Raw genomic sequence first — 12,240 nt, 5'->3', positions numbered from 1 at the left:
TAATGTTAGTAGAATTATAAATAAAATTGTTTTATTCCCCGCACAATGCTGCGCCTGATGAATATTAAAGGAAAGCTAAGTTGGAAAATTAAAAATACAAGAGCGTGTGCATTTAATATTTAATAAATAAATATCTCTTTTTGATTTCCAGAAAATTCTCGCACGCGATTTAAAATCTTATAAAAAGAGGAAAACCTCTCAATTCAGTAGTTGTTAGTTAGTTAGTTGTTGTTTTAAGAGTTTGTTTAGAAAACTGCTCTTGTTGATTGTAGCGAATTCGCAAATTAGCTTTCTTTAGCTGTTTTGAATTAAGTTCTCTTGAACGTTTGAGTGGGTAAGATATAACTACTGTGAGATATTGTAATACTGAACGAATATCTGAGGAAATTTAAGCATTTTTGTTGTAATAATAATAAAGTTTGTCCATTTTTCATCGGACTTGTGCATTCATTTCGTAACGAACCCGTGCGCACGCAACAATATTATGTTCATTGTTGTCAGCAATCTCCCTTATGCAATGCATTATCATCTGAGAAGGAGGTCATGTTGAAAACTTGTAATTCCAATAAAAGTCCCCCCCCCATCTTCTCTTCTATTGATATTCGTCCTTTACTTTGCAAATGTTTTAGAATGCAGTTTTTGTCATGCATGTATTATTCCAGTGCATTTATGGTTCTTCAGTGCATTGATCAATTTGCGCAAGAAAAGGTGTTGCCATTAAAAAATTTTGAAATTTTTTTCACTGTGACCGTAAACTGTAAGAGTTCTGTTGTTTTAAATCATCACAATCTTGAGTGCGTACTATCAAATAACAATGTCTGAAATTTCATTTCTGTCGGTTGAGCAGATAGGGTGTCAGGAAGTTCATATAGAGTTTTTTTTTTTTTTTCATAGCCATGTATAGTAATAATATAAAAAGTTTATTTAATGCATAAAGAAGCAGAAATTTGCAGACATGGCCAAATTCAGTTATTTCCTTTTTATTTACAGTTGACACACATTTTCATTCATCACTTCGAAAATTAAATGCGAGGAACTGCCACTTGTCCTTGAAGAATTTTTACTTTAGTACTGATTGACTTGTGAAATTAATCTTGTAAAATTATAAAATCAAATTGTAAATTAAATTGTGAAATTGTAAAAATTGATTTCTAAATTCCATAATGCTTAATTTTGTGTATTTCCCCACCCTATTCTAAAAATAGTAATATTTTTCTGTGCTGCATCATTTTGAGACCAATTATCTCAAGTGACTATGTAAATACAACATAAACTGATAATTATTTTACAGCAATATTAATCATCCTATCAAATGCATTGAGAGCTGAAAAACGCATTCTGAAATAAAATTTCATCCAAATACTTTCTTTCTACTCTTATACCTACCGGGACTGTGGCTTGCTGCTCTCTTTTGTAGTGCAAAGCTATCAAAAATGTAAATGTTTTGATATAGCACAGATAGTGTGCCAAGTTGTTTGTGGCCACAAGTTCTTTAAAATGAAGGTTGTAAGTTTTATTCTAAGTTTTTAACAGTTATTTTTAGTTAAAGCTACTTTCCTCTCCATCCGAATTTCAGCTCATAATTTCCTACCAGAATGTGTTTTTAGAATCATGTTTAATGCAAATGAGTAAGAGTAGTATTTGAATCGAAGTTCCACTGACCACCTGAGAGAGAGCCTCAGAGTTTCTGACTATCATGCATTTGCTTTTTGGCTACATCTCTCTAAGCTGTTACTACACTCGGCTGTATAACAAGCCCTTGATAGCTTCGCTAGCTTATTCGATATTTAGAGGCCAACTACTTAGAATTTTAATAGCTTTGGGTACAACTGTGATATACACCCTAATATCACCAAATGTGGCAATATGTGTTCTGTGCTGGTTTCTGGTGCGATTGCGTGTTGTATGGCAACCCTGTTGACGCTGAAAAATCTTTCACTGGAGCTCGTTGGTTCGCATCTGTGTCTGAGAAGATAGGGGGGAAAGATAAAATGGTGAAAGTTGTTGAATTGAAGTTCGGCAAAAGGAAATATCATTGTGGCCATCCTGTTGAGTAGCAGTGGGTGTTTGGAGGAGTGTAAAGAAGGTCTGGGAGATTATTTTTAGTGGCTGTGCATGATAGAAGTAGAGATTTGTGATTATTTGTGAACCATAGTATGAATTTTCTGGATAGTGTGTCTGGCTGTCATATAAATATGATAGTGATTACGTGGTGGTATGAATTTTTTAAGTTTAAACAGGATGCTGTGTACATGGTATTCTTTGAAATTTATTGTTATGTTAATTTATTAAAGCAAGGTGTGCGTAGTTCATAGATTCCTTCGCTGCCTATATTTTGCAGTTCGTAGATGTTTTTTTTAAGTTAAAGCATATCGTTGTGTACATGGATTCTTGTCAAATATTTTGGTTGGAAACTTTATGTTTTTACTGTCTAAATTTTTTGTTTTTGTTTCGGATATTTAGCTTAAATTGTGTGTTCAAAATGTGGTTTTTGCATTTGCGAAAAAGGCGTTTTTGGAGACATTTTAGGCTTAAAGTTCGAAATATAGACAACAAATTTAGATAGTAATATGGCAGCGTGGAGTTTCTCGCCAAAAATATTTGCCGAGAAATTTGGCGACTTGAGGGCGCATATCAGAGTAGTTCCTAGCTTTGGCTATATTTCTTTAGTTAAATCTTATTTTGTTATTATTTTCAGTTTAAGCCCAAATGGAAGGTTTGCTTTATGCCCTAAGAAAGGGGCCATCTGTTAACTATTATTTTGAGCAATAAAGCGTAATTAAGTTTTCTTGAGTTTACATCTTTGTTCCTCAACTAAAGTGATTATTTGCTTAGCTGTTCATTAGGTTCCTCCACATTTATTTGTTAGATAATTGTCAATTGAGCCACCGCGTCCTATCCATTGGTTAGGGAAAGTTGTATTTAAAAATGCACGAACATGCTTGTCCCAGTGAGGAGGAGCTCCACCTTGTTGGAAGATAACAGTGGGTTGTAAATGTTGCATTTAGGGTATTGTGTAAATTTGTAACATGTCCAGGTAAATGTTTGCCATCAAAGACGTCTCATCAAGCAGAAATGGTCCTCTGACTACTGTATAATGTGATAGAGCATACCTGACATTGATTTTTGGGCTGCTTCGTTCCAATTCATGTAGTCAATGGGGATTTTCTGAGCCCCAAGTTCTGTAGTTGTGCTTATTAATGTTGTTGCTAACATGAAATGTAGCTTCATATGAAAAAAAGTTGTGGTTTAGAAAATTGTGTTCATTTTCAATGCGAGATAACATCTTCTCAGCAAATGCTGCATGCTGTGGCCTATCATTTGGTTGTAGTTTTTGCACAATCTTCATTTTATATACATGCATCCTCAGTTTTCGATTCAGCACATCACGAATAGATGGCAGATAATTCAGAAGCTGCCTGCCTGATCGACTGACGAGTGCTCCGAACAAAAGCTTGTCAAACATCTTCCACACGTGAATCAGAATGTGAACACCGATCATCTCAGGATCATTTCAATACACATCCCATTTCAAGAAACGTTTTGTGCCACTTTTTTATGCTCTTAGCCTGGAGTGTATTTCTTTTATAAACTGTTTGAAACATTCTTTGCACTTTTACTACAGATTTGTTTTCTGCATAGCAGAGAACAGTTTGTCCCTTTTCTTGTAGTGATGCCATTTTTCTGTTTGTTGGCTCAGGAAAGCACAGGTGCATCAGACACGAGAAAAAAATTTTGTTGCCAAACTCTGCGAATTCAGCTCCCACATGTGGCCTATATCGCCAACTCTAAAATTTTGTTTTTAATCGACTGTTCGAAATAGGTACTTTTAATTTGGACACCTTGTATATGGGGATCACCTTTTGAACACCTAATGTGTGTTTCTATTTGATATGCTGCATTAAGATATAGTATTATGTCTTGTCTGAAAATGCTGTTTCATTAGCTTTATGAACGAGGTTTTCAGGAGGACTGCAATAAAAACATTAAGTATCCAAATTTAACTATCTTATAAATGAATAGGGACAAAAGTTTGAGCTTGTAATGCTTTATTGACAAATTGTAATTAGTAAGCAATAAGACAAGTAGCTCTGCTTTCATTGAAAATACTGCTGTTTAATCTTCTAATTAATTAATTAATGTAATAAAACAATAAACTTATCATCACAGTGAATACTGCTGGTAAATTTCGTAAAAACTTTTTGTCATTCATCCAGAAGTATGTCATATAAATCAGAAAATCTGAGAGTTCTGTTAAGGGTGTACTGAGAAATCTCTTTGTAATGCATTGAATTTCCACTTTAGATTCAATAAAACTTGACTAGCAGAGGGTAGAACCCAATATCTTCCATACCTTTATAATACATCTACATATCAACTGGCCTAGTTGCTGATATATCACTTCAATGATTTTTCATCAAGTGCAATGGGAAATAAGTGGAAAGACAATAAACTTTTGGGGATTTGAAGGGGGAAAAGAAAATTTTTCATCTTGCCAAAATATTTGAACATCTGCTGCGCAACTTGCTCCTATGCAACCATTATCAAGCAGCATTGTTAATCGAACATTCAGTTCAATGAAATGACCTTGTTGATAAGCCTACAAGGAAAGAAAATGAAATCGAATAATAGATAATTTTGATTATCTGCAAAGGAAAAAAAGGTTGTGAAAACAGTTTGGGGAACTCATGGGCATTTTTTGAATGCAAATAGAATCAAATGTTGGTCGTTAGATGGACTAAATAGTAAACTACAAAATCTGGGCCACCAACCAATAAATAAATGACATAAAATAATATAAAAAAATCTCCCTGCTTAATAAGTCTAGGAATGATTAGTATAATGCTTGATAAAAGGGGGCAGGTATCTTGTAAATGCCACTTTTCTCCCTCCAGGCCAACTTAGATGCCAGCATGTTGCTTTCAAACACCTGCTGGCTAGGAAGTTACACCATGGCCACTGACAATACATTGACTAACATTGTACTAATACAATAACATGCTGAACAAATATTAATTTAGAAGTCAAACAACAAAGTTAGTATAAGTACTTTGTTAGTTTAGTACTATAATATAATGCTAAGTTTTGTTGTTTGACTTCTAAGTGAACATTGTACTAATTTTAGCTAGGATTACTCTTTTGGCCCTTAAGTGGTTGTGAGGGAGGGTAGCATTTTATTATCTGACCTCAACAATAAGTGAAGCCCAAATGTTACCATGTATGTCATCTTACTAGATTTAAACTAATGACCTAAAATCTGGAATAGCGAAAGCCCTGACAGTTCCGTATCTCAGATGGTATTATTGTAGTAGGTGCAAGATATACACAATAGTCTGAGTTTTAATAATTGTTGCCCCTGTTATCAATAAAAATTAGCTAAATACACATCAAATGAATTTTGCAGTTAAATAGTGCTAGTAGTCAAAAGTCTTTAATCCGGACTCGTCGGGACTTCGGTGATTCCGGATTATCGATTTTTCCGGATTATAGATCATCAGTTTAAATCTGGTAAGATGGCATGCAGAAATTATAAAATTAAAAATATGAAACCGTAATTTATAAAATAATGAGCAATTATGATCTAAAGGGTATCAAAATTTACAAAAAAAAAAAAAGCTTAATATTTATTTGTTTACTTTATTAAACATTTCTTTCAACGCGCACATGCGTAAAGCATACATTATGCATAGCCGAAATTAGAAAATTGCAACCAGAAAACTATTTGATTTGTATTCGTGATATTTATAATGACGAGGAATTTGATTGACGTCCCCCCCCCCCCGCCGCGCAGAGCAGCATGAAATTGATAAACAGATTTCGGAACGGTTAGATAAACAAAGGATATGCCTTTATCCATTTTTTGGAGCAATTCCACTTTTTGTTTGTTGGACATCGAAACATTCTTTCGTTTTGTAGATCCTTTGGGAGCTCCAGCATCGGAAATTCTATTTGACATAATCGAAAGTTCAAGCTTACTTTTATAAAATTGCTCTTACAGTCTACAAAAAATAATAAGCCGGATCCAATTCGAAGATTAAGGAACAACGCAATCATCAACATTAACTGAAATAGATAATTAGATAATTTTAGATTATACCGTCCGTTATACATTAAACGCGCACGCGAAAACATATTCTGTGCTTGTGCTCACGCATATGTGCAGTAGTAAAGGTCTTACGCGCACGCGTAAATGCCTATGCGCATGCGTCAACGCGGCACATGCACAGAAAGTTTTTAGCTTTGAGGTCCGGATTATGGGTGTTTGAATTAACGACTTTTGACTGTAATTTTTTTCATAACCTCAAATATTCCATTATTTTATTTATTTATTTTTGGTATTCAGTATTATTTAGTTGTATTGCAAATGACAGTATACTCCAGACTAAAGGAGAAACTACTGAAGAAATATTTTAAGTACATAAAACTGTATACTACTTAAATTTCTGCTAGTACAAGTTTTTAATGCTGATAAAACTACTTTGTTAGTTTAATCATAATATATGAATATTTATATATTTTATGATTACAATTAATATTTATATTGCAGGTTAGATCATTGGGAAAGTGAACAAGATGGTTGGATTCCAACTTTGAAAGTTTTAGAACACCATCAAAATAATCTGAATCCAGTTACAAATATTAATGAATCTATTTCTGTTGCAAAAAAGCAAAAGCTGGATATTGAAAATTGTAAGTTTTTGTATTCATGGTTTGGCTTGTACATTTTATAAAACTGAAATGGTATTGCAGTTTCTGATTTTGTAATCAAAACTGTAGTATAAATCATTTGTTTTTATGATTATTATTGCTCACAAGTAATTTATATATCTAGAAGTAATATTTATTATGTCTTCATGGGAAGATTTCACTACTAAAATAAGTAATGCATTTGCTTATGAAAGTTTTATTACTTTCTGAGCATAGTTAGGGTTCTCAGTGCTCAAGTTCAATGGAAAAATTTGTGCCCTCTCCTGTTTGCCAAAACTCAATGGAGAACATAGTGTTAAAATGTCTGTAATTTTTAAGTTGTCTGTGTTATAATATTTCTGTTTGTACTTTATTTTATTCTAAACCAGTAGCTATTTATTTTGCTGCTAAAACAGGAAGTCACAGTAATATATCTAATATACTGAAAAAAATATGTTGGAAATTAATATGAAACTATTATGTAATAGTAATTGTATAAGAAATTATAGCTTCATATGCAGTGATTAATGTCACACTAAAGGTTATTTAATTATTGTTTCTAGTTCTTAATCTGTTATAGGTTAATATTGGGAATTAACTGCAAAATGCTTAAAAAAATACTGAAGTCCTGACCTTTAGAATATTCGTTGATATTTATTGATTGTTAGGTTAACAGTTAACTGTAATTTAATGTCTTCAGTCTTTCAAAATTGAAGAAAATTATAAATACTCACAGTAGAATGAATATAGATTGTATTTGTTTACCTTCTATCACATAAATATGAATTTTGTCCCTGATGTAGACTTGCAACCTAGTATTGTTTTAGTCTATACTTAATTAAATTTTCAGCAGCATTTTGCTCAAAAATAATTTGGGGATCTTTTTGTTTTAAAAAAAAAATTCTATGATGCACTCTCTCTCTATATATATGTTTATATATATGTTGTGTAGCAAATTTAATTTAATTAAGTGATTCATAAAAATCAAAATTTTAATTTGTAATTATTCAAAATTCGAGCTACACAAGTTTTATTATATTCTTTTTGGCTTATTAATTCTAGTGTAATATATTTTGGCCTTCCGAGTTTACGCGAACTGCGTCTTCAATCTTGTACACGCAAACAATGGATAGGTGAATTTTTTCACATAATAAACTCAGTTTTTCATGTCAAAAATTAATTTGATTTCTTAGTATTTAATATCATTAGTTGCAGAAAAATTAGCTCTTTAATTTGACATAACTTTCGTTTTTCTAACTTTTATTGCATTTCAGTTATGAGCTTTAATTAGTAGATTTTTCTTCGTTTGCTTGTGATTTAGTTAAAGGGGGATAAAATGCCCTCTTTCCGGTGAAAAGTCACATTTTGCGAGTTTCAGTGTTCTTTCTTTGGGACGGTTTGCAGGGTTGTTGAAATTCCTAATTTCCCCCTTCCACAGGTGGGGGTTTTTTGGCGAGGGTTTGGCGACATGGAATTTCCGTTGAGGTTTCAAAGTAGTGGATTTGGCGAGTTTGATAACATGAGGGAATGTTGTTGTTGCAACTATTTTAACTTTTGGCAAAGAGTGAGTTGTGCCAACTTCGCAGTCCAGCGTCCTCCCTTTTAACGGGTTGTTTAGGGGGATGAGCAACTTTTTGACACTATTTTTGACTGTTTTCACTTGCCGTGAAATTGTGCTGGCGGACAGCTGAATTTGTTTGGAATCGTGTTCAAGAGAATGAAAAGTGTGGTAGGGCCCTGGTTAGGCCGTTGCTTCTCGAGTTTTACTTAAATGAATTGGCTTAAGTAGCCGTTTCTCGTGGCCTTCGGCCCGAGAAAATGTTCGGCATCTCTATCAAATGAATTCTGTCAGCATAGATAGATCCGTTAGCACTTAAAATGTTGGATCTGCAACTTGTGAATAACTTCAGCATCGATAATAGCTCTTATAAATGTTTGAACTGCCACTTCTGAATAACTTCAGCATCGATACTTAACTTTTATCCTGTTAAACAATACTTTAATAATCAAATTAAAAAAATATATATATATAAATTTTAACAAGTTACACCTTCCACTTCACACAGAATAATCAATACAGAAGAAATATTATTGCACTCAATACCATCCAACAAAATAAAATAGTTATTGCACATAATAATTTTCATTTTTTTTCATTTGATTATTAAAGTATTGTTTATGATGATAAAAGTTAAGTAGTTTTGTTATTACAATTCAACAAACAAAGTAAATCCCTGAGAGGAGCAAAAATGCTCAGATACTGGTACTATTACAAATCAATCTTCACCATGAAGAAAACTCCAAAAAAATTCAATTAAATAATTTCATGAAGAACTTATTTTTCTTTTATAATTAAGTTAAGTTACAATAATTTTAAAAAATAATCTTTAAATCCTTAGTCAATTTAATACTTTACTTCAACTCAACAATCAGAATTAATTCCCTAACCATTAACTATTAGAAAAGAGAAAAAGTACAAATCACTTAGCTGAAACTTCACAGGAGCCTGGTTGGCGAGTAAGAGGCGGTGGAACTCCAAACCAATTTCTTGAAACCAACTGTTGACACACCAAAAGAGGCGTTAGGAAAAAGTTCCTGTGGCTACGGACACGGAATTTCTTGAAATAGTATTTTTAAATTCTTTCGAGTCCCAAAAGTCTAATAGAAAAGTTCTTGAATGCTATGGCCATGGAATGTCCTTAATTAGAAGCTTTAAAATTTTCTTGAAAAAAAAAAAAAAAAAAAAAACGCACTGAATCGATGCTGAAGTAGAAGATCATACCTATTTTAAGAGCTATTATCGATGCTGAAGTTATTCACAAGTTGCAGAATCAAACATTTTTAAGAGCTATTATCGATGCTGAAGTTGAAGATCAAACATTTTTAAGGGCTATTATCGATGCTGAAGTTATTCACAAGTTGCAGATCCAACATTTTAAGTGCTGACGGAATTCACTTGATAGAGATGCCGAACATTTTCTCGGGCCGAAGGCCACAAGAAACGGCTACTTAAGCCAATTCATTTAAGTAAAACTCGAGAAGCAACGGCCTAACCAGGGCCCTACCACACTTTTCATTCTCTTGAACAGGATTCCAAACAAATTCAGCTGTCTGCCAGCACAACTTCACGGCAAGTGTAAACAGTCAAAAATAGTGTCAAAAAGTTGCTCGTCCCCCAAAACAACCCGTTAAAAGGGAGGACGCTGGACTGCGAAGTTGGCACAACCCACTCTTCGCCAAAAGTTAAAATAGTTGCAACAACAACATTCCCTCATGTTATCAAACTCGCCAAATCCACTACTTTGAAACCTCAACGGAAATTCTATGTCGCCAAACCCTCGACAAAAAACCACCACCTGTGGAAGGGGGAAATTAGGAATTTCAACAACCCTGCAAACCGTCCCAACGAAAGAACGCTGAAACTCGCAAAAAGTGACCGGAAAGAGAGCATTTCATCCCCCTTTAATTAAATCACAAGCAAACGAAGAAAAATCTACTAATTAAAGCTCATAACTGAAATGCAATTAAAGTTAGAAAACGAAAGTTATGTCAAATTAAAGAGCTAATTTTTCTCAACTAATGATATTAAATACTAAGAAATCAAATTAATTTTTGACATGAAAAACTGAGTTTATTACGTGAAAAAATTCACCTATCCATTGTTTGCGTGTACAAGATTGAAGACGCAGTTCGCGTAAACTCGGAAGACCAAAATATATTGCACTAGAATTAATAAGCCAAAAAGAATATAACCAAACTTGTGTAGCTCAAATTTTGAATAATTACAAATTAAAATTTTGATTTTTATGAATCACTTAATTAAATTAAATTCGCTACACAACATCCATGTTTACATGATTGCAAAAGTAACTATAATAGAGATTCTAAAGGCTAATGTTAAAGAAATAATCACTCAGTAATAGTTTGATTTGTAAAACAATAGTACAAAATTTGTTGAATATATTTTGATTTTCCAAGTAATGGATAATATATATATAAATTTGCAATAAAAGTTAAATAAATAATTTTTTTTTTTTTTTTTTTCTAGATCAATCTATGGTTAATTTATTTTGTGTGCTTATGATTTTTACCAGTCTTTACTCAAATGGATTTTAAGCGTTAATCCGGAATAAACACAACGCAAAATTTTCAACTTTATTGTTACTAGTATTTTTCTGTGGTAAGAGTATTCTGGTGTTATGGTAAATTAGTAGGGTACCTTTTGGTAACTTAGGAAAAAGCAGAAGGTAAAAATTCAAAAAAAAAAACACCATAACATATATATGAAGTTGTAATAAAAATTTAACCTTGATTACACAGAACTGTTGCTCCCAACTTTTTTTCCTTTTTATGTACTGCTTAACTCTCTGGCTGCTCATCCTACGATTTCCACAGGCAACACAAATGTAGCAAAATATGCTCAAACGCGATTTTCGCGGACATGTGTTTTTTTGACCAACAAATGCCGTCAGGCGTCCACTAAATTGCGGCATTTGAAGATACTTAGTATTTACCGCTCTAACTTCACTATGTTTGCCACCTTTTTCTAATCAGAAATGGCTGCTATAAAACGTTCAGCGATTGATGAAGAAATATGGAAATGGGAAAAAGAAAAGGGAAAATGAAAAAAAAAAAAAAAAAAAAATCACAAAGAAACATGAATCTGGTGCAAAGACTGTGAAGTTGGACTTTGCCTTGGACCCTGTTTTGAATTCTATTGTACTAAACTACATTTCTAAGGTATTTCTTCCTCAGAGCATTATATAATTCTTAAGTTTTACTCATTTTACTTTTGTATTTTATGTAATAAATAGAAATTAACTGTAATTAAATTGAAATTTATTTATTTAATTATTTATTTTGGGATAGTATCTGAAATTGTTTTTTTTTCACAGCTTAGTTTCTCATGATAAAAACCTGTATAAAAAATCTCTTCTGAAAGAAAAATGCATATTTCAATTCTCCAATATATATATATAGATTTAAAATTCGAAAAAAAAATTAAGCAATTACGGTCTACAAATTGAGCAGTCAGAGGGTTAATAAAATTGTATAATTATAGAGTACACATAACTACTCACAGTAGAATATATATATGAAGTTGTAATAAAACCCATGATCCTCTTCACCTCATTGTAGTATTTGGTGACTGTTTATTTATCAAAAATCGCACCTAGCGTGCTTTGCTTCTTCTCCCAAAAAGGATATATTTAGACTATATTTAGAGTAGTTTAATGTTTGCCGCGGAGGAGCGAGGTGTTCACTTTTTCTGTGTTGTTGGAGCGATGTTCTGTTTTGAGTTTAAATTATATGCCTTAAATGTTGTTTTAATAAATATTCTGTTTTGTCTTGTCAAATGGTGCCTCCTTATCCACAAAGCCATTACAACACACTCTGCATAACGAGAACAAGAGCTCAGAACTGTGAAAACAGAAGTGGCCTAACACTACGCCTAACATATGAAAGAAGTTTGCATTTCTGAATGGGAATAAAAGCGTAAGAAATGAAATTTATTTAATTCTGAAGTTTAAAAAGTTTTTTTTTTTTTTTTTT

The 12,240-nt window shown here is 32.6% G+C and overlaps 1 protein-coding gene across 6 annotated transcripts in view; it reads left to right on the top strand.

Moving 5' to 3' along the window:
• Positions 1-12,240, top strand: part of Nmnat (nicotinamide mononucleotide adenylyltransferase) — a 104,127-nt gene that overhangs the window by 8,973 nt on the left and 82,914 nt on the right. For all 6 annotated transcript variants that reach the window (XR_015040667.1, XM_085814920.1, XM_085814921.1 and 3 more), the window contains exon 3: positions 6,548-6,690. Coding sequence is in view for 5 of the 6 variants with exons in the window: in XM_085814920.1 (XP_085671046.1) it covers positions 6,548-6,690 (143 nt within the window). In the remaining variant the exon portion in view is untranslated. The remainder of the gene's footprint in view (positions 1-6,547; positions 6,691-12,240) is intronic.

The sequence above is a fragment of the Stegodyphus dumicola genome, chromosome 4 (genome assembly GCF_044657685.1).
Source record: "Stegodyphus dumicola isolate Sdum_Otavi_A_Nest chromosome 4, ASM4465768v1".
Taxonomy (NCBI): Eukaryota; Metazoa; Arthropoda; class Arachnida; order Araneae; family Eresidae; genus Stegodyphus; species Stegodyphus dumicola.
The sequence above is the reverse complement of the archived record's forward strand: the minus strand, read 5'-3'. Positions and strand labels throughout refer to the sequence as shown.